This window comes from Carettochelys insculpta, chromosome 28 (genome assembly GCF_033958435.1).
Source record: "Carettochelys insculpta isolate YL-2023 chromosome 28, ASM3395843v1, whole genome shotgun sequence".
NCBI lineage: Eukaryota > Metazoa > Chordata > Testudines > Carettochelyidae > Carettochelys > Carettochelys insculpta.
Window position 1 is genome coordinate 6,216,372 of NC_134164.1, and position 21,827 is coordinate 6,238,198.

At 66.0% G+C, this 21,827-nt stretch overlaps 1 protein-coding gene across 1 annotated transcript; it reads left to right on the forward strand.

Moving 5' to 3' along the window:
• Positions 1-522: 522 nt before the first annotated feature.
• CNTNAP1 (contactin associated protein 1) lies at positions 523-21,747 on the forward strand. Its single transcript, XM_074978770.1, has 24 exons — positions 523-653; positions 4,038-4,139; positions 4,585-4,778; positions 5,486-5,633; positions 6,948-7,151; positions 8,399-8,583; positions 8,988-9,131; positions 11,828-12,089; positions 12,494-12,643; positions 12,719-12,890; positions 13,568-13,674; positions 13,769-13,888; positions 14,907-15,110; positions 15,590-15,746; positions 16,055-16,182; positions 16,278-16,445; positions 16,656-16,874; positions 18,507-18,746; positions 19,090-19,317; positions 19,620-19,747; positions 19,905-19,998; positions 20,074-20,304; positions 20,534-20,581; positions 20,782-21,747. Exons 1-24 carry the CDS (start codon positions 578-580, stop codon positions 20,970-20,972), a joined length of 3,900 nt encoding a protein of 1,299 aa, XP_074834871.1. The 5' UTR covers positions 523-577; the 3' UTR covers positions 20,973-21,747.
• The last annotated feature ends 80 nt before the right edge of the window (positions 21,748-21,827 follow it).

Sequence of the window (21,827 nt, forward strand, 5' to 3'; positions counted from 1 at the left end):
ACGGCCCCTGCTTCGTGCCCCCACCCCCCCTGTGCCCCCACCCTCCTTATTCATCCCCATGGCCCCTGCTTCGTGCCCCCACCCTCCTTATTCATCCCCACGGCCCCTGCTTCGTGCCCCCACCCCCCCTGTGCCCCCATCCTCCTTATTCATCCCCATGGCCCCTGCTTCGTGCCCCCACCCCCCCTGTGCCCCCACCCTCCTTATTCATCCCCATGGCCCCTGCTTCGTGCCCCCACCCTCCTTATTCATCCCCACGGCCCCTGCTTCGTGCCCCCACCCCCCCTGTGCCCCCATCCTCCTTATTCATCCCCACGGCCCCTGCTTCGTGCCCCCACCCTCCTTATTCATCCCCACGGCCCCTGCTTCGTGCCCCCACCCCCCTTGTGCGCCCCCATGGCCCCTGCTGCAGCTCCCCCCCCCCGTCCCGCTGCAGACGCCGCCGGAGAGCGGAGCACGCGCGGCGCCCGGTCTCGGCGCGTGCATCATCAGCAGCCGGCGCAGCAGCTGCGGCAGGAGACGCTGCAGCGGGGGCCGGGCCGGGCCGAGCCGCGGGCACCCAGCGCTCCCAGCCAGCATGGGCAGCCGCCTGCTCTGCCTGCTCCTCGCCGCCTGCGCCGGCAGCCTGCAGCCGGAGCGCCGCTGCCCCACGCGTGAGTCCCGCGGCGTGGGCGCTCCGCAGTGCGGGGGAGGCTCTGCAGCAGCCCCGGCTCCCCGCGCTGCAGGCGGAGGGAAACTGAGGCACGGCCGGCGGGGGGGTGGCGCTTTCCCAAGGTCACCCGGCCCGGTGGTGGCGGCAAGGTCAGGACTGTCCCCCCCCCAGCTCTTGTCCCTGCAGCACCCGCCCGCGCTCACTGCGGTCCGGGGAGCAGCCGGGCCACAGAGCTGGCCCCTGCAGCAGCAGCGGGGAGCCGAGGGGCCTGCGGGGGATGGGGGTGCCCGGCTGGCGGTGGGGGATGGGGTGCCTGGCTGGTGCTGTGGGGTGTCCGGCTGGTGGTGGGGGATGGGGATGCCCGGCTGGCCTCGTGGGGTGCCTGGCTGGTGTTACGGGGGATGGGGTGCCTGGCTGGCAGTGTAGGGTGTCCGGCTGGTGGTGGGGGATGGGGATGCCCGACTGGCCTCGTGGGGTGCCTGGCTGGCAGTGTAGGGTGCCTGGCTGGAGTTGTGGGGTGCCCGGCTGGCAGTGTAGGGTGCCTGGCTGGAGTTGTGGGGTGCCCGGCTGGTGCTGTGGGGGGTGGGGTGCCTGGCTGGAGTTGTGGGGTGCCCAGCTGGCAGTGTGGTGTGCTGCGGGGTGCCCGGCTGGTGGTGGGGGATGGGGATGCCCGGCTGGCCTCGTGGGGTGCCGGGCGGGTGCTGTGTGGAGTCCATGCGGAGGGATTTTGGCCCCAGCCCCGTCCTGGTGCCCTGACCCTCTCCTGCGTGTGAAGTCATTCCCATGCTGGCCACTGTAGGGGCTGCGGGGGACCCAGCACAGCTGCCTTTGCTGGGAAAGAGGCTCCCCGGGCCCAGCCTTGGCTGTGGGTGGGGGCGCTCAGGGGCGCCCCCCAGGGGCACAGGAGGGGTTCAAGCAGCGGGCGGAGCTGGCGTGCTCCTGGTCTGCCGCCTAGCACTGGGAGCAAGGGCAGAGGGGCGGGTCCCTGGGCCACCCCAGGCTGGGGCAGGGCGATGGTTGCTGTGACCCTCTAGCGGAAGGAGGGGGGCAGGGAACAGTTCTGGGGGAGCCTGCCCCACCCCACCCCGCCCCACCCCACCCCGGTCCTGGGATTTCTCCCCTGCACACAGGCAGAACCTGGGAGGTGTCTTTGGCCCCACGCCAAGACCCAGCCCAGTGCTCCGGGAGTGAGCGCAGAGGGGGGCGCAGCCCTTGCCAAGGTCTCAGCAGAGGCTGGGGGCGTGCTGGCCGTGGGTGCTGAGCACGTGGCAGGGTCTGGCCCCTGGGCGTGGCTCTGACGCCTCTGTCCCAGCTTGGGGCTGCAGGGCGAGGGAGGGGTTGTGCTGCCAGTGCTGTGCTGAGCCCTATGGAGAGGCCTGGGATGCTGCTGGGTGGGTGAGGATCCCTGGAGGCACCTGGGGCTGGGGCGGGGGCACTGCCACGTTCCCAGTAGGGATGCCAGCTCTGCCACAGGGCCCTCACGCAGCTGGGGGTCTCCAGGGAGAGGAACTCTGCAGAGCGCAGTGGGGCTGGCTCAGGACTCGCATCCCGACCCCCTCGCTGGGCTGCAGCTGCACTGCCGCCCGCCGGGAGAGGACGCTGGGCTACGACCTGTCCGACTCCCTGGTTTCAGCTGGGGCAGGGCTGGGGGGCTGACGGGCCTATGCCCCTCTGGTGCCCTGGCTGAGGGGTCTGAGCACGGGGTGGGGTGCGGAGGGGAGAGAATCCTGCACTCCAGCACCAGCCCTGGTGCCCCTGTGCTGTGGGGAGAGGCCGTGGGTCTGAACTCCTCCCCCCGCCCGCAAGAGAACAGCCCTGAAGCAGGCTGAGTAAGGAGAGGCCCTGTCTCAGCCGGGCGCCTGTCCCTACCCAGTGCAGGGCTCTGGGACCGCCTGGGTACCTGCCCCAGATGCGCCTCTGTGCCCCAGCCCATCCCTTTCCCCCCCGGCTTGGCCCCCGCATAAACCCTCCCTGCACCAAGGACAGAGCGTGCAGCGGGATCCCCGAAGCACTGGACAACGGTGGAGATGAGGATACTGCTGCCCCCGGTAACCCCTGGCTTGGCCGATGAGCTGTGGCAGAGGGCAGCCGTCAGGTGGCTGCAGGACGGGGGAGGAAGAGGCTCACCCAGCGGGTGCCCCACAGGATGCAGCCTGAGGCTGCTGCAGCTGCCTGTGCATGCAGCCGGCTGGGGCTGCCTCCCCTCTGGAGTCTCCCAATGGAGGTTTGCATGACCCCCTCCCCATGCAGCCCTGGCTTGTCCTTGCCAGCAGCATCCCAGGCCCCCGCTAGCACCGGGGGAGCACACGGGGTCCCTGGCTGACCCAGTGGGAAAATGGGGCTCCCCTCCCTCCCCAGGCCAGGGTTCCCCCGGAGCTTCCCTGCAGCCCGTGGCCGTGTAGCTGGTGCAGGTGCTCAGCCTGCAGGGCGTGTCAGCAGCATTCTGCAGTGGGAGCAAAGAGGAGAGCGGCTGAGAGCAGACAGAAGCCCTGCAGCTCCCGGGAGCTGAGCCGAGCCGAGCCAGCCATGGCCCCGTGGGGCTGGTTCCCTGGCTGAGCCCACGGCCAGGGCAGCCACCCGTCCATGGTTCAGAGGCTGAACTTCCCTGGGCTTTCCCTTCCTGCCGCGGGCGCAGCTCCCACCCCCCAGCTGCAGGTGTCTGGGAACCGCCAGCCTTTACAGCTGCTCCCCCAGGGGTGGCACAGGTGGGGGCATTGTCCCCCGGGCCAACTCTGGGATAGCAGCAGTGAGGAGGGATGCAAGATACTGGGTGGTCCAGGTGTGTGCCCCGATTCCCTGTGCCCAGCCCAGGGCCTCCACCTCCTGGGCGTTGCGATGGGCCATGGGGGCTGTGGCCAGTCGGCCCCCTGCCCCCAGGCGCTGCATGGAGGGAGGGGGAGGGTGTGACCCCAGGCCTGGAGGGGGTTGGGGAGCTGGGGGGGGCACTTCAGACAGGCTCAGCCCCTGGGGTGGGGCTGGGAGCCTGGCCCACGGGCTGGGCTCTGACCCTGCCCTCACGCTGTCTGAGTGGCCACAGGGGAGGCCGGGGTTACTCCCCGCAGCCAGGCTGGCGTCTCAGCTACTGGCCTGCGAGGTGCAGCTGCTGGGGATCCAAGACTCAAGTTCCTGCCTCAAGCTCTCCCAGGCCAGTTAAAGGAGGTAATTGGCCCTGCTGGGTCCCTCCTGCCTCAGGAGCCAGCCCTGCCCTGGCTGGTAGGGGCTGAGGAAGGGGAGGGGAAGGGTCCAACTGCTGGACTAGGCTATTACCACCTAGCCAGGGGGACAGAGTCCCAGTGGCTGCAGGGCTCCAGCATCTGGGGAGAGGCCAGGGCTAGGACAGGGCAAGCCCAGGCAAAGAGGCTTTAATGCAGCCTGTTCCCTGCAGCGCACTGTTACGACGAGCTGGTCGCTCCCCTCTACTCCTCCTCCATCAGTGCCTCGTCTCGCTACAATATCTTCTACTCCTCCAGCTTCGCCCGGCTGCACAGTGAGTCCTGCCCGGCTGGGCCCTGCGAGCCTGGGGGCGGTGGGGCTGGCAAAGGAGGGGGGTCCCCAAATTCCCCAGGGCAGCGCCTGGGCTTGGGTAGGAGGGGGAGGTAACAGGCTCCAGCATTCCCGGTGTTTGTGGGTGGATGCTCAGGAGAGAGTCCGATGCCAGTCAGTGGATCAGAGAGTTCACCCCTAGGGGTTCAGTTTCTACTGGTGGTGCACGTTTGCCCCATCGCGGTGCAGGTATAAAATTATTCTGCACATGGGTGAGAAAGGTGAGCGGGAACGCTGACGGGTTCCCCCAACCGTGCTGGGCTGGGGTCCCTGGGGCAGCCCGGAGAGCAGGGAGCCAGCTGCCCTCGGGTGCCTCGGCTGAGCCCTGCAGGGAGTGGAAGGGCCAGAGCCGCAGATGCCACCGGGCTCTAACCATGCCCCCGGCGCAGGCAGCAGCGGCTGGTCTCCAGACCCCAGTGACAAGCAGCCCTGGCTGCAGATCGACCTGATGAGGAAGCACAAAATCAACGCGGTGGCCACGCAGGGGACGTACAACACGTACGACTGGGTGACGCGCTACATGGTGCTCTATGGGGACCACCCCAGCAGCTGGCGGCCCTTCTTCCAGCTGGGGAGTAACTGGGTAAGAGGCCGCTGCTGGTACATGCGGGCACGGGAGGGGGGCTCCTGCCAGCACCCTGCCCAGCCGCTGAGCGCCCCCGTTGGCACACAGCTCCCAAGGCAGGGGGCCAAAGAATCGGCCAGTCTAGGAAAGAGCAGGCGCCACTGATTTGGCTGCCCTGGGACGCTCGACCGAGAGGATGAAGCGATCCGGGGGACACCTCCCGTCAGTCAGGGCTTGGCCTGTGGAACTCCACGCCGCAGGATGGGGGTGAGGCCAAGAACTCAGTGGGACTCGAAGGGGGGCCGGCCAGTGACGCGGCTATCGAGAGCAGCCAGGGCTACCACGGCGTGGGGCGAGGCTCCCTGCTAGTCGGGCCATTGTGTGGCCACTCGGGAGAAAGTCACACGCTGCCCAGCTGATGAGCAGAGCTCCTGCAGCTCGAGGTGTGTTCGAATGGTGGTGCACGTGCCTTGGCACACGTGATAAAACTTATTCCGCACATGGGTGGAAAAGATTAGCGGCTGTAACGCGCATGGCCGAGAGCGTCTCTCCTCCTGCCCGAGGCCTCCGGGGTCTGACCTCTTCCTCCGAGGGGCTGGTGCAGAGGCCACAGCCTCCTGGCCCTGAGGAGCGGGGTGGCCTGGCGGGAGCACAGTGGCCGGGGGAAGGCGGGGCGTTGGGCACGGCTGCAGGGGCTGGTTCAACTGGGGCTGTTTCTCCACCAGACGTTCTTCGGGAACGTGAATGAGAGCGGGGTGGTACGCCATGACCTGCACTACCCCATCCTGGCCCGCTACATCCGCATCATCCCCACTGCCTGGAACCCCCGGGGCAAGATCGGCCTGCGCCTGGGTCTCTACGGCTGCCCTTACTGTGAGTGAGGGGTGCTCCTGGCTCCGGGCCCGGCCCAGGGAGCCCTCTGTGCTAGCAGGGTTGGGGACGCAGGCCCGAGGCTGCAGTGCAGGGGGATGGGGGGTCGTGGGGAACACAAAGGCGCGGAGCTGTGGGCCTGGCTCAGCTGGGTCCCTTTCCCCCCTGTGGTACAGTACAGAGCCCCAGGCCCCTTCAGCCCATCGGGGCCCTCGTCCTCAGGAGAGTTTCAGTTGGGGGCTTTGGGTGCCCCCACTCCTGGCAGCTCCCCCTCAGTTGGCAGGGTGCACAGCTGAGCTTTCCACTCTGAGCTCCTTCCTTGGCTGGGCTGGGACTCTAATCACCCCAAGCCTGGCTGTGGGGAGGGGAACCTTGCCCCACCCACTTTCCAAGGTGCCTGGGCCCCCAAAGGAACAATGGCCTGACTTCTCCCCATACTTCCCTTACACCCCCGATACCGGCTCTTCCCTGGGCCCGCCTGCCTCTCAGCGTCAGGCATGGCCCTGGCACACGGGGAGCCCGGGTCGGGTCAGCCCATGCTGCATGGAACCCTAGAGTCCGAGGAGGGACCTCAGCCCCCTGCCCAAAGCAGGACCAGCCCCAACTAAACCATCCCAGCCAGGGCTTGAAAACCTCTAGGGATGGAGATTCCACCTCCTCTCTTGGTAACACATTCCAGGGCGTCACCACCCTCCTGGGGAAAGAGTTTTTCCCAATATCCAGCCTAGACCTCCTCAGCCACCACTTGAGACCCTCGCTCCTCATTCTGCCACCACTGAGACCAGCCTCTCTCCGTCCTCTTTACAGCCCCCCTGCCGGAAGTTGAAGGCTGCTATCAAATCCCCCCTCACTCTTCTCTTCTGCAAACTAAATAAACCCAAATCCCGCAGCCTCTCCCTGCAGGTCGCACGCTCCAGCCCCCTAAGCATTTCATTGCCCTCCTCTGGACCCACTCCAATGTGTCCACCTCCTTTCTCACCTGAGGGCCAGAACTGGCTGCAACACTCCAGACGTGGCCTCACATCCTGTTGAACCGGCTGGTTCCTGTGTCCTTGAGCCTGAGCGCCCCATGGCACCATGCTGGCCGTCCAGTCTGCTCCAGCCTGGAGCCTGTTACCGTTCTCCAGCCTCCCAGCTGCTCCCCGGCAGGCCGGGTGGCTTCTGCTGGGCGGGGATGCAGGCTGGGGTTGCAGCAGCCGCCCCCCCCCTCTGGCTGGGGGCCCAAGTAGCCCGTCCTGGCAGGGGTGTCGGGGCCAGGCAGAGGGGTGCGGGCAGGGCTGGCCAGTGCCCTGGCTGACTGGGGTTTCGCCCCCCCAGACTCGGACCTGCTGTACTTCGACGGGGACGACGCCATCGCCTATCGCTTCCGCGGCAAAACCGTCCGCACCGTCCAGGACGTCTTCGCCTTCAGCTTCAAGACAGTGGAACGGGAGGGGCTGCTGATGCACGGCGAGGGCTCCCAGGGGGACCACATCACCGTGGAGCTGGTCCACGCCCAGCTTGTGCTGCACATCAGCTTAGGTGAGGCTGGGCCTGGCTGGGGCGGGGCGCTGGGGCGGAGGGGGAGGCCTGCTCCGGGATGGGGGAGGGGCACTGGGGGCGGGGTGGGGGGACTGCTCCATGTTAGGGCTGATCTGTGCTGGGGGAGGGGCGCTGGGTTGGGGTGCGAGAGTGGGGGGTGGGAGGGCTGCTCTATGCTAGGGGAGGGGTGCTGGGGCTGTGGGGTTGTTGGTGCTGAAGAGGGGTGCTGGGGCGGAATGGGGGGGCTGCTCCATGTTAGGGCTGATCTGTGCTGGGGGAGGGGCGCTGGGTTGGGGTGCTAGAGTGGGGGGTGGGAGGGCTGCTCTATGCTAGGGGAGGGGCGCTGGGGCTGTGGGGTTGTTGGTGCTGAAGAGGGGTGCTGAGGCGGAATGGGGGGGCTGCTCCATGTTAGGGCTGATCTGCGCTGGGGGAGGGGCCCTGGGGTGCGGGGGGGCTGCTCCATGGTGGAGGAGGGGTGCTGGGTTGGAGTGCTAGAGTGGGGGGTGGAGGGGGGCTGCTCCATGCTGGGAAAGGAGCGTTGGGGTGGGTGGGGCTGCTCCATGCGGGTGGAGGGGCGTGGGGGGCTGATCTGTGCTGGGGGAGGGGCACTGGGTTGGGGTGCTAGAGTGGGGGGTGGGTGGGTCTGCTCCATGCGGGTGGAGGGGCGTTGGGGTGTGGGGGGCTGATCTGTGCTGGGGGAGGGGCACTGGGTTGGGGTGCTAGCGTGGGGGGTGGGTGGGGCTGCTCCATGCGGGTGGAGGGGCGTTGGGGTGTGGGGGGCTGATCTGTGCTGGGGGAGGGGCGCTGAGGCAGTTGGTGCTGGGGGATGGGTCTGGGGGGCGCTGCTCTGTGTTAGGGCTGCTCCGTGCCTGGGTGGGGCGCAGGGGCTTGGATGGAGGGCACCGGGGGGCGACGACGAGGCAGACGGAAAGGGGGCAGGAGGATGGCAGGGGCTGCTCTGTGCTTGGCGGGGAGCAGTGCTGGGGAGGGCTGGGGGGCGAGCTGGGCTTGGCCAGGGTGGGTCCCTTGGGGGGGTGGGGGTGGGGGGAGATGGGGATGGGGGGGTTGGGCAGTGGGAGATCAGCTGGGGCTCACAGTACTGGGCGTGGGTCTGGCAGGGGGCTGGGGCTGGTCTGTACGTGGGGCAGGACCGGGGTGGGTCTGTAGGTTGCAGGGGGAGCGTGGCAGGAGGCGGGCTGGGACGACCCCTGCATGGGACCCGGGGGGTGACGGGCCAGGCTCCCCAGGCAGCAGCCCGCTGCACTCCAGCGAGGGGCACACGACGGTGACGGCGGGCAGCCTCCTGGACGACCAGCACTGGCACGCGCTGCGCATCGAGCGCCGGGGTCGCCACCTCAACCTGAGCCTGGACGGAGAAGTCCAACGTTTCCGCTGCAACGGGGACTTCGAGCAGCTGGACCTGGACACCGAGGTGGGGCCTGGCTGCAAGCGGGGCCAGTCGAGGGGGGCGGGGGGCCTGGCCGGGCACTGCCGCGGAGGGGGATGCCCACCCGTGGCCCATCATACTGCTGTGCTGAGAACCACGGGCAGCAGCGCCTAGTGGTCTCAGCTTGTGCCTGTGCAGTAGCCTGGGAGCTGGGACCAGGGGCTAACCCAGCAGAACCGGGCTCCTCCCACCCTCCTGCTGCGTGCTGGAGAGGGCTGGTGCAGGAGACCTCGTCCTGGGGAGCGCAGTGGGACACAGCCCGGCCCCCCGTGGTGCTGAGTTGCCAGCTGCGCCTCTCCCTGCTCGGCAGGGGGCACGTCCCATCTGCCCTGGAGGAGCAGTGTCCCAGGCGGCTGGGGCTCAGCCCGATCCCGCTGGCCTCCCTACAGCTGTTCTTCGGCGGCGTCATCAGTCAGAAGAACCGGAGCCTGGTCTATCGGCAGAACTTCCGGGGCTGCATGGAAAACATCTTCTTCAACGGGGTTCACATCACCAACCTGGCCCGCCACAGAGCCCCCAACATCCGCTTCGAGGTGTGGGAGGCTGGGGGGGCGGGGAACCCCAGCGAAAGGGGAGGGGAGCCCGGGAAGCAGGCGGCTTGCACATGGGGTCCCCTGGGCAGCCACCCAACCGAGGTGGGTGTCTAGCCTAGTGGGTAGAGCAGTCTCTGACTGCCACCAGGAAGCCCAGTGAGGTCAGCCCGGCTGTCGGCCTAGGATGGCAGCTGGGCACGGGCCAGGAGTGGGCTGGTCTGGTGCTCAGATCCAAGCCCAGATCGATACCACAAGGTCATCCTGGGCCTGGGGCTCTTGGCTGCTGTTGGCAGACGCCGGGTGTGAGCTCGGAGCCAGGGCCTCACGGAGCCGTTGGCTTTATGTAAAGTTGATTTTAATGCTGTGGTGGTCCACCACGGAGGGGGCAGAGCCGAAGCTGTGTCTCGAGTCCAGCAGGGCTGTCTCTGCCCGGCTGAAACCGGAGGCAAGTAGCACAGACAGTCGCAGGGACAAGGCCCGCTCCAGGCGGTGTGATTAAAGTTACCAACAAAGCTCCAGATGGCAGCAGGTTCAGATCCAGAGCAATCCGTGTGCCAGTTATAGCTCCTGGGCGGCGTTCGGGGTGAGGGGTCTCTCGTGGATTGAACCTCAGTAGAGGACATCACACAACGCATGAGCCATAAACTAACGTCCTTCCCTATGGTCGGGAGATGCACCCCGGGCTGTAATGCTCCCCGAGGCCCTGGCGGGAAGGTTTGTATCTTAGGTTTATTATCTGTGAGAACAGAGTGAGTGGAAATTCTACAAGGGTCCTGGGACCGAAGGATCACCCGGCACCCAACAGCATCTGTAGTGTACTCCTGAAGGCAACAAAAAGCCCTGTGGCACCTTATAGACTAACATATTTTGGAGCGTGAGGTTTCGGGGACAAAGACCCACGGGTCTTTGTCCCCGAAACCTCACGCTCCAAAATATGTTAGTCTATAAGGTGTCAGGGGACTTGTTGTTGTTTTTGAAGACATGGACTAACTCGGCTCCCCCTCTGATACTCACGAAGGCAGCATCCGCCACTGGTAACAAGCCAGGGTGTCCTTGAGCAGTTTGGGTCCCACTCTTTGATAAAGGACCTGAGCGCACATCTCAGAAGCAGAACGCTGTGGTCCAAGTTCTCTCCAGGGTGACCCCATAGCTACTTCGCCGTAAGGCTTTTCACCATTTGCTCCAGCTCCTCCGCAGTCGCTTTATCCCCCAGAATCCTTTCCACCACCCCGGTGACCCAACCACATTGCCCATCATGGCCACGGTGGCCTGCTCAGCGGGCCAAGCACGTCCTCCAGTACTTTGCACATGGCCCAGCCCGGGAACCAGCAGCCCAGGGCTCTGCCGGCGTTGAGCACCGCCCAGGAGTGGAGCTGCTGTAGGGACGTGTCCTGGTCCCGGCTCTACCGCCCCTGCCCCTTTGTGCCCAGGTGTGATGGGCATCAGAGGGGCAGCAAGGGCGAGTGGCTTTTGGGAGCCAGGCTGACGTAGCTGTAGGATGTGTGCTGCCGGCTCAGCCAGGTGTTTGCTGGATTCTCCACAATCCCCCTGACGTCCCAAATCCAAGGTGGGCGGGGGAGCAACAGGGCCCGCCGGGGAAAGGGAATATTGCATGTGGGCCTGGGAGAGGCCTCCTGCCTGACTCCCCCACCGCAGAATCATAGAACACTAGAACGGGATGGGACCTCGAGAGGTCATCGAGTCCGGTCCCCTGCCCTCCTGGCAGGGCCAGGCACCATCTAGACCAGCCCTGCTCGGTGTCTGTCTAACCTGCTCTTAAATATCTCCAGTGATGGAGATTCCACAACCTCCCCAGGCAATTCATTCCCGCGTCTGACCGCCCTGACAGTTGGGAACTTTCTCCTAATGTCCGACCTAAACCTCCCTTGCTGCAGGTTAAGCCCGTTGCTCCTCGTCCTGTCCTCCCAGACCAGAGAACCATTTTTTCTCCCTCCTCCTTGTAACCCTCTTTGAGGTACTTGTAAACCTCTGTCATGTCCCCTCTCAGTCTTCTCTTCTCTTAACTAGACAAGCCCAGTTCTTTCAGTCTTCCCTCCCAGCTCGTGTACTCTCGACCTTCCATCATTCTTGTTGCTCTTCCCTGGACCTTCTCCAATTTCTCCACATCTTTCTGGATTCCAATTGAGGCCAACTCCGTGCAGAGTGGGGCAGAAGAATGACTTCTCGTGTCCTGCTTGTGACACTCCTGTTAATGCAAGTCCCTGGCCTCAGACCCTCCCTAGGTGGGAGGTGGTGCTGTCACCCTGGCAGCCCTGGGCACCGCATGGTAGCATGGGCAGCACCAGGCCCTCAGCAGGAGGGTTCCTCTCTTCTTGCTCCCAGCCCAGAGCTGGCACCAGCCTGCTCAGGCCAGGGCTACTCTGGGAGCATCACCACCATCCCAGCAGGCAGGGGAGTCTCTGCCACAGCCCTACCAGTCTGAGTGCAGCTCTCTGCCTTGGGCACTGGGGTGGAGAGGCCCAGCTGATTCCCTGCCCACAAGCCAGGGGTGTTAGCAAGCAGCCCTGGCTGGCTCATCCTACTGAGGTTCCAGGCCCTGCTGTGGTCCCTTAGAGCCCCAGGCAGGGCCCACAGGATGAGCCTGGGCTGTCACTGCCCAACTCCCACCCCAGGCAGCAAAAAAGGAGGCAGCAATGCCGGGGGGCTCTCACCAGCTCTCATGTGGCTATTCCCAGGGCCACCTCAGCCACTACTGCCAGGACCAGCCCTACACACCCATCACCTTCGCCGGCATCAACAACTACCTGCAGGTGCCAGGCATCCCACGCCGGAACCGCCTGTCCGTCAGCTTCAAGTTCCGCTCCTGGGACGCCGTGGGGCTGCTGCTCTACACCAGCTTCGCCGAGCACCTGGGCTCCCTGGAGATGGTGCTGAGCAATGGTCAGATCAACGTCTCCATTGCCCAGCCTGGCCGCAACAAGCTGGAGTTTGCCGCAGGTTCTTAGCTTCCTGGGCCACAGGGGTCTGCTGGCCGGGTGGGTGGAGGGGCCCCCCAGAGCTGTGTCCAGAGAAACAGCCAGGCCTGGGTGAGAAGAGCCAGGGCTAGGGGATTTGCCATGTCCTCAGTACCTTGTTGCCATGGTTACTTACACCTTTCCTGGCTAGCCTCCAGTTCCTGCCACGCCCCCATCCTCTGCCACACCCAACAGCCAGGGCCAGTATCGACTCCCCGGCTCAGCACAGCCAGACTGGACGCCCGTGTCCGTTGCCTTTGGTTATGTGTTGGGTCCTGTCTGGGTGGGGTCTCAGGCCATGGCAGTGAATCATCTTGCCAAGGAGGTGCTGGTTCCCATCCTCTTCTGCAAGCTCTGAGCCCACGGGTATCCTCTCCCCCTGGCCAGGGTACTGGCTGAACGACGGCTTCTGGCATACGGTGGAGCTGGTGGCGCGGGATGGCTCGGCCGTGATCACCATCGACGACAACGACGGGGCCGAGTTCCGGGTGGCCCACCCCTTCCAGCTGCGCACGGGGACCCAGTACTTCTTCGGAGGTAAGTGGCCTGGGCCGGGCTGGCGGGGCCGGGGGTGGGGGCAAGCTGCACTCACCCTACCCCTGTGTGTTCCAGGCTGCCCCAAGCCTGCCGCCATCACTGGCTGCCTGTCGAACCAAACGGCCTTCCACGGCTGCCTGCAGAGTATCAGTGTGGACACGCTCCCCGTGGACCTGGAGCAGCTGAGGCTGCGGCGGCCGGAGAACTACTCCAACGTGTTCTTTGACATGTGCGGTATCACCGACAGGTACACGCCCGGCGGCTGTGGGCCAGGACCGGCGGCCTGACCACTCTGGGCTGTGGCTGTGCCCGGACTCCCCAGCCAGGGCTGAGCCAGAGCAAAGCGTGGTGGGAGGGGCATGTCCTCAGTATGGGGAGGCCGGGGTCCGAAGGGACCTGAGCTCAAGCCTATGCTCGGCCACCAGCTTTCAGCCACCCCATTTCTACTTGGCTCAGAGAGTGAGCTGGTTGTGGCAAGGACTCAGTCTGTGCAGCACCCACCCGGCCTAGTTCTGCCAGCCATCCCGCAATGTGCAGGACAGTCCTGGATTTCCCTGACAAGTCCCGCGTCTCACATTTATGTAACAGTGTCCTGCTGCATATGTGGGGGATGCGGAACTAGTCAGGGAAATTCCCTGCCCCAGCCAAGCTGCTTGTCCGGCGCAAGTTTTCCAAAAATCCAGCAATCTTAGCCCGGTCCGACGGGGCCTGATCCCCGCGGGGTCTGCGCAGCGCCCGGCCCGACAGGGGGTTCCAGTTCTCAGTCAGCGTCCATGCAGGGTCTGGCTGGGCTGGGGCGCAGCAAGTTTGCAGAGAACTGGAGTCGTGGCAGATGCCCTGGGCCAGGTACCGGCAAACCCTGCTCCTCCCTGGCCCAGCGTCTGGGCTTTTTGCCACCCTCAGCGGCCTCCCTGTGCCCACCAGGTGCACCCCCAATCTGTGTGAGCACGGCGGCCGCTGCCTGCAGTCCTGGGATGACTTCACCTGCGTCTGCAACCTGACAGGATACAAGGGAGAGACCTGCCACAAGTGTGAGCTGAGGGGCTAGGGTGGGCTCTTGGCCCCAGCTGCGGCACCCAGCCCGGCTCGCCAGGCTCAGCCCAGCCTCTCGCTTTCCCCTTCCAGCCCTTTATAAAGAGTCGTGTGACGCCTACCGGCTCAGCGGGAAAACATCCGGGAACTTCACCATCGACCCCGACGGCAGCGGGCCACTCAAACCCTTCACCGTCTACTGTGACATCCGAGGTAGCCGGGCTGGGGAGGAGAGATGCCCCAAGCTCTGCAGGGCCTGGGAGTGGGGCACGGGGCCTGCCCCTATGGGGGTGCTGGGTCCCAGGCAGCCCCAGGGCAGGGACTGGCTGGTTCGGGGGGCAGAGAATGGGGCATGGGCCGTGCCCCTCTGGGGGTGCTGGGCCCCAGCTAGCCCCAGGGCAGGGACTGGCTGGTTCGGGGGGCAGAGAATGGGGCATGGGCCGTGCCCCTCTGGGGGTGCTGGGTCCCAGGCAGCCCCAGGGCAGGGACTGGCTGGTTCGGGGGGCAGAGAATGGGGCATGGGCCGTGCCCCTCTGGGGGTGCTGGGTCCCAGGCAGCCCCAGAGCAGGGACTGGCTGGTTCGGGGGGGGGCAGAGAATGGGGCATGGGGCCTACCCTCTCTGGGGGTGCTGGGTCCCAGCCAGCCCCAGGGCAGGGACTGGCTGGTTCGGGGGGGGGGGCGGGGCAGAGAATGGGGCATGGGGCCTGCCCTCTCTGGGGGTGCTGGGTCCCAGCCAGCCCCAGGGCAGGGACTGGCTGGTTCGGGGGGGGGGGCGGGGCAGAGAATGGGGCATGGGGCCTGCCCCTCTGGGGGTGCTGGGTCCCAGGCAGCCCCAGAGCAGGGACTGGCTGGTTCGGGGGGGGGCAGAGAATGGGGCATGGGGCCTACCCTCTCTGGGGGTGCTGGGGGCCTGCCTGGCTCTGGGGAGCGGGGGAAATTGGATACAGGCACCGGCTCAGCCCATCCCCAGGCAGAGGTGACCGGACGCCGTCCTACACACCATACTGGTTGTTCTGGGGTCTCAGCCCAGTTCCTGGGGGACTGGTGTTGGAGTTTACCCCAGAACCAGGCGTGAGAGCCACTGCCTGCCGAGGGGTCCTCTAGGTGGCCAGCCCAGGTGGGGAGGGGCGTTGGCTGGTGGGGGACCCCCTTTCCCCACACCCTGTGTGCAGCAGGAGGGGCTGGTCAGGTCTCCCGCCGACTCTCTCCCGTCTCCTGCCTTGGCCCCAGAGAACCGGGCCTGGACCATCGTGCGGCACAACCGGTACTACACCACGCGGGTGACGGGCACCAGCCTGGAGCGGCCCTTCCTGGGCGCGGTGGAGTACTGGAACGCCTCGTGGGCCGAGGTGGCGGCCCTGGCCAACGGCTCCGAGTACTGCGAGCAGTACGTGGAATTCTCCTGCTACAGCTCCCGCCTGCTCAACACTCCCTGTAAGGGCCGTGGGGCTCCTGGGGGGGACCTGGGAGGCGCTGCCCCACCTGGAGAAGTGGGGCTCTTGGGGGTGCTGACCTCCCTTGGTGGGGGAGAGCTGGGGGGGCGTGGCCCTGGCCCTGGGGAGGAGCTGGGGGGCACTACCCTGTCCCAGAGGAGAGCTGGGGGTGCTGCCCTGGCCCTGGGGAGGAGCTGGGGGGTGCTGCCCTGCCTGTGGAAGTGGAGGGTCTTGGGGGGTGCTGTGATTGGTGGGTGGCTGGAGAGGTGCTGCCTTGCCCTGGCAATGGGCACCTGGGGGGGCACTGGGTCGGGGGGGAGTCTCACAGCCTGGCCAACCCTCCCTGCCCCTACCACTTGGGCAGGCCGAGCCCCTGAGCGGTGCAGGCCGACACCCCCCTCTGCCCAGAGCAGGGCTTGTTCTCCCAACCTCTTAGCCCAGCTCAGCCCCGCTTCCCGCCCCCATGTCTCCCCCCCGCAGCTGGGCTGCCCTTCAGCTTCTGGATGGGCCGGCACAACCAGCGGCATTACTACTGGGGGGGCTCCGCGCCAGGCGTCCAGCGCTGCGCCTGCGGCCTGGACAAGAACTGCGCCGACCCCAAGTACTTTTGCAACTGCGACGCCGACCATGCCCAGTGGTGAGCCCTGGGGGTGGGGGTCGGCTGCGAGGCGAGGGGACGGCGCAGCCGGTGCAGCGAGGGGATGGTGGAGGGTGGGGACAGCACAAGGAGGGGATGGCATAGCCAGTGGAGGGCAGGGACGGTGGAGCGAGGGGACGGTGGAGGGCGGGGATGGCGCAGCCAGTGGAGCGAGGGGACGGTGGAGGGAGGGGATGGCGCAGCCAGTGGAGGGCAGGGACGGCGGAGGGAGGGGACGGCGCAGTCGGCCTCGGGGTGCCCCTGTCCCCCTCTGACACCCGCTCGTTTGCCCCTGGCTCCGGCTGCAGGAGGACAGACAAGGGGCTGCTGAACTTTGTGGACCACCTGCCCATCACCCAGGTGGTGGTGGGAGACACCAACCGCTCCCACTCCGAGGCTCAGTTTCTGCTGGGGCCGCTGCGCTGCTATGGAGACCGTGAGTGCTGGCGGGGGCGGGAGTAGCCAGGGCCCCCGGACACCCCCTTGTAGGCTGTGCCGGGCCTGGGTCTCACCTTCCCCCCTCTCTTGCAGGGAACACCTGGAACACCATCTCCTTCAACAAAGGCGCCTCCCTGGTGTTCCCCACCTTCCAGGCCAACCACAGCCTGGACATCTCCTTCTACTTCCGCACCACCGCCCTCTCCGGGGTCTTCCTGGAGAACTCGGGCTGCAAGAACTACATCCGCATCGAGCTCAACAGTAGGGGCCAGACGCCGGGCCGGGGGGTGCTGGATGGGGACCCCCAGAAATGGGTCCGCCTGTGGGGAGGGATGGTGGGGGCGCTACCGGCAGAGCCGTGGGAGGGAGATGGGGGGTGAGAACTGCAGGGGCTGTGGGTGGGACAGGGGGTGCCGTGGATGGCCGTGCAGGGGCAGGGAGCCCCGAGAGGTGACCTCCCCTCCTCCCCAGCCACCAGAGACGTGGTGTTCGCCTACGACATCGGGAACGGGGACGAGAACCTGACGGTCAGGTCCCCCGTCCACTTCAGCGACGACGAGTGGCACGAGGTGAAGGCCGAGCTGAACGTCAAGCTGGCGCGGCTGCGTGTGGACAAGCTGCCCTGGGCGGTGCGGCTGGCCCCTCCGCAGAACTACGTCCGCCTGGAGTTCGACAGGCCCCTCTACGTGGGTGAGTGCGGGATGGGGGGTGGAGGGCTGAGCCCAGCGCCCCTGGGCAGCTCCCCCTCCCCCAGCAGCAAACAGGAGACCGGGGCTGTCCTGAACCCAGGAGTCCTGCAGCTGGCACAGCTGGTTTAGGGTGGGCTGGCAACTGGGATGCTGGAGGTCTGTCCCCAGCTCTGCTATTGACACCCACTTGGTGCCTCAGTTTCCTCATCAGCTGAGAATCAGGGGCTCTCCCGGGGGCTGGGCTGTTCCCAGGGGCTTGTAAAAGGTGTGAGCTAATTGCCACGAGCGAGCCAGTGTTTTGGGGCTGTGTCCATCCTGCCAGGGGATCCCTGACTAGTGACCTCCGGGTCAACGCAGGCCGTCCTGACCCATACCTCGCTGTGGAGGGTTAGGGCACCCCTGGGTCTTAATGGCCGCCCATCTGCCTGTCCCATAGAACCCACTTAACTTCAAAGTGACAAAGCCGGCCAAAGCGATTGGCAGCACGTTGAACCGGTGAAGGAGCCGTTGGCGTGGCAGTGAAGCCCCTTAACAAGCATTTGCTAACCCCTGGGCTGAGGTTCTGCGTTGGTGGACAGTAACAGAAGTGGCCGTGTCCGGCTGTATCTGAGCACAGCAACCCAGCAGCCCTGGAGCACTTTGAAGACTAACAAAACACCGTATTTGGTGCTGGGCTTTCATGGGGCAGAGGGACTATTTCCAGTCCAGCACTTTCTCCACATCTGAGGAAGTGGCTGTGCCCCCCGGAAGCTCATCACCGAATACGCTATTTTGTTAGCCTTTAACGGGCTGCAGGACTGTGGGTCTGTTGTGTAAGTGGACAGAAAGAACCTGAGCTTAAAATTGGCCATAAACTATCTCATTTGTGATTCGCTGCCAACTGTAAGAACATACGAACGCCCTGACGGGCTCACACCAAAGGTCCATCCAGCACAGTGACCCGCCTTCCGACGGTGACCAAGGCCTGGAGTGCCAGAGGTCCCTCTCCTGACACCCATTTCCAGCCTGTGACACACACAGGCTCAGGACACCGTTCCTATCCACCCTGGCTGATGGCCATGTTTGGACCAAAGCTCCATGCAGTTATCTAGTCCTTTTCTGAGCCCTGGTAAATTCCTGGTGTTCACAACCTCCTCTGGCCGGGAGTCCCCCTGGCTGGCCGTGCGCGGCGCGAAGGAGAACTTCCTTTTTTTGCTTTAATCCTGCAACCCACTAATGCCACGTGTGACCCCTAGTTCTTGTGTTCTGGGAACAAGTAAAGCACTTTTCGTTGCTCCCTGTCTGCACCCCAGTCGTGATTTTGTAGACCTCTCTCAGATCCCCCCCTTCCTCCTCTTCTCTAAGCCGAACAGGCCCAGTCTATTTAATCTCTCTCCGTACGGCTCCCGTTGCGACCCCCCCTCCTCATTCCTGTTGCACTTTTCTGAACCTCTTCCAATGCCAGGATATAAAATCACACCTGTAAAAAATCCCCTCCAGGCTGCCACTGGGCAGAGGGGACCCAGTTTCATAGTGCTACGTGGGGCCTAAGGAACCCTAACGAAGGCCCTGGGTGGACAGTGCAGCCCAGGCTGGCAGGGCGGCTGCACCGCTAGCTCGCGTTGGGCCTGACGCCGTCCATCCCCGGGGCCAGGCTCGGCTGAGCACCGGCTGCACCCCTTCCTCGGCTGCCTGCGGGCGCTGCGCATGAACGGAGTGACGCTGAACCTCGAGGGCAAGGCCAACGAGACGGAGGGCGTGCGGGTAAACTGCACCGGCTACTGCCAGCACCCGCGGGTGCCCTGCCAGAACAGCGGGCTCTGCGTGGAGCGGTACAGCCACTACACCTGCAACTGCAGCATCTCCGCCTTCGACGGGCCCTTCTGCAACCACGGTGAGGGCTGCTCTGCTGCAGCGCCGGGGCCGGGGCAAGGGCCGGGCTGCCTGCGGGGTGGGACCCGGGGGCTCAGAGCTCCCTGCCTGGAAGTCGGGGTGAGGGCCGGGCTGCCTGCGGGGTGGGACTCGGGGCCTCAGAGCTCCCTGCCCCGAGGCCGGGGTGAGCAGATCTCTACCAGGGCTGCTGTGTCAGACCCGGCGGCCTGGCAGTGGGGCAGGTGATGCAGCCCTGGGGCAGGCAGTGTCCCTGTGGCCTCAAGGGAGCCAGGCAGGTTCCTGTACCCTAGAGTCAGGGCACAGGGAGGGCCGGCAGCTGCCCCCTCACTCCCTGCGCCCCCCAGACATAGGCGCCTACTTCGAGCCGGGCACCTGGGTTCGCTACACCATCCTGCCGGCCGAGCTGTCGGCCGCCCGCGAGTTCGCCAGCATGGTGAGCCAGCCGCTGCCGGGCTACAACCTGACCGGCGAGGAGCTGAGCTTCAGCTTCCGCACCGAGTCCAGCCCCGCCGTGCTGCTGTACGTCAGCTCCTTCCGCAGGGACTACCTGGCCGTGCTCATCCGCGAGGATGGTGAGAGCCTGGCGCCGGGGCCCCCACCCACCTTGGGCCACAGCCCCCTCCCCGCCTGGGATCGCGGCCCCCTCCCGACCTTGGGCCACAGCCCCCAACCCACTTCCCCATCTCCCTTTCTGGGACCAGAGCTGGGCCCTCCCCACCTGGGGCTGGAGTGGGAACCAGGGTCCCTTCCCCCTCAGGGCTGGTGTGGACCCCTCCCCCGGTCTGGGCACAGAGCTGACACTGGGAGGCTGCTGTGGAGCCGGGTTGGGCTTCGGGCTGTCCCCAGCTCATGCCGCAGGGTCCTGCCCTGGCAGGGACCCTGCAGCTGCGCTACCAGCTGGGCACCAGCCCCTACGTCTTCCCGCTGACCACCAGCCCCGTGACGGACGGGCGGCCCCATCGCATCAACATCACCCGCGTCAACCGCACGCTCTACACCCAGGTACCGCTGGGCAGGGCCACCCGGGGGGAGGGGATGCCAGGCTTCTCGGGCTGCGGCGCTGGATGCCGGCGAGGTTGGGCAGAGCCGAGGGGGGGAACTGCCCCAGCCTGAGCTCTGGCCCCCCGGGGTCGCTGACCAGGCTGCGCTCCCACCCCAGGTGGATTATTTCCCCGTCGTGGAGCAGCAGTTCTCCTTGTTCGTGGATAGGAAGCTGGACTCACCCAAGAACCTGTATCTGGGGCGTGTGATGGGTAAGCCGGGGAACTCCTCCACTCCCCCTCCCAGCCTGGCCCCCAGTTAACCCCCCTCCTGTCCGTGCCCTGCAGAGACGGGCGTGATCGACCCCGAGATCCAGAAGCTCAACACGCCCGGCTTCTGGGGCTGCCTCTCGGGGGTGACGTTCAACAGCATCCTGCCCCTCAAAGCCATCTTCCGCCCCAGCGGCCGCCTGGCGCGCCACAGCATCACGGGGGAGCTGGTGGAGTCCAGCTGTGCCTCCCTCCCCCTCAGCATCGTGGGCATCCCACCCGAGATGGACCCTTGGTACATGGGCGAAGGTAGGGAGAGCCTGGGGCTGGCCCCACTCAGCTCACCGGGGCCTCCCCCCAGCTCTGGGAGAGGGTGCAGGACTCCTGGGGGTCGTGCCCAGCCTCGGCAGCAGTCCCCTCCCCTCCCTCCCTTTGTCGCCAGGGAGGAGCTGCTTTGGCTGGGCAGCCCCTCACCCCCTGCCCGGAGCAGCGCCCCCCAAAGAGCCTGCCTGGCTGACCCCCACCCCCTCTCTTGCAGAATTCCCCCACGTGCACGACGAGGGCTGGCTGGGGATCATCATGGGCTGTAAGTGATGGGGCGGCCGGGGGGGAGGCTCGGGGCGGCCTGCAGCCCAGGGGAGAGCTTGGTTCCGGCTGCGCTGGGCTGTTGAGGAGCCAGGGGCGTTGGCTGGCCGGCCCAGCTGCCCACGAGGGGGGGATCTGGGACCCCCGCCCTGGCCAGCCGCCGGAGGTCGATGCTCAGGCCTGTTCCCTCCTTCCCCGCAGTTGTGACCTTCCTGCTCCTGCTCCTGGCTGGGCTGCTGCTGCTGCTCTACCTCTACCACCACCGCTACAAGGGCTCGTACCACACCAACGAGCCCAAGGCTGTCCAGGACTACCACGCCTCCGGCAAGCCCCTGGCCCCACCCAAGGACCAGACCCTGCCCCAGATCCTGGAGGAGACGAAAGGCGAATAGCTGCCAGCAGCGGGGGGAGGAAGGGGCTGATGCCTCCAGCCCAGTGCTGGGAGGGGAACCAGCATGGCCGGACCAAAGGGCCAACAAGCCAGAACTGCCAGAACCCCCAGCTCCTGGCTGGGGCGCCTGCTCCTTCCCCTGCTCGCGTCGTGCTTCCCACCTCCACGGCCCGGAATCGGGCCAAGCTGAGCCCGGCTGCAGCCACAGCCCCGGCCACCCGCCTTGGGGCAGGCAGGCAGCCGGAGATGCCATCTCAGCCCAGACACAGGGCCAGCCCCCGGCCTCCCCGCTAAACTCCACTGCAACCCCTGCTTGGTGGGGCCACGGTTGTGCCGAGGGAACCTGGGGGGCAGCCCGGCCCTCTGCCAGGGCCACGGTGACACTAGCAGCTAGACTTCCCGCTTGTTTACTCGCTTAGCCACAGCCACGACCTGCCCCGTGCGAGCCCCCGCCGCTCCCTGCAATGGTGCTTGGCGTGCACATGCCCCCCCGCCCCCGGCTGCTCTCATCCAATCAGGTAACGAGTTTTGGAGTCTCTCTACCGGTTTCGTTGCTGACCCGGCGATCTCACACTCCGGTTTTTATTCTCCGTTTGTATAAAACACAAAAAGAGATGAGGGTGGCGGCTGCTCCCCGCAAGGGGAGCCTGGGCCCAGGCCCCACGTCGCTGCAAGGGGGGTCCTGCGGGACCCCAAGGCCTGGGCAGGCCGGGCGGTTTATTTTCCACAGCTCTGTTTTGTTGACTGATACATGAAGATGTGCAAATAAAGGCAGAATGACAGAGTCTCGTGGCGCCTGCGTGGTTTGCCTGTGCCACGGGGCTGTGGCCTACGGCTGAGCAGGTGGAAGTTAAGC

Bases quoted from the DNA above. Each gene is read 5' to 3' on its own strand.
- CNTNAP1 (XM_074978770.1), top strand. From the start codon at position 578: ATGGGCAGCCGCCTGCTCTGCCTGCTCCTCGCCGCCTGCGCCGGCAGC. The intron at 16,875-18,506 runs GTGAGTGCGGGA...CCCCGGGGCCAG, and splicing joins CGACAGGCCCCTCTACGTGG to GCTCGGCTGAGCACCGGCTG. The intron at 20,305-20,533 runs GTAGGGAGAGCC...CCTCTCTTGCAG, and splicing joins CCCTTGGTACATGGGCGAAG to AATTCCCCCACGTGCACGAC.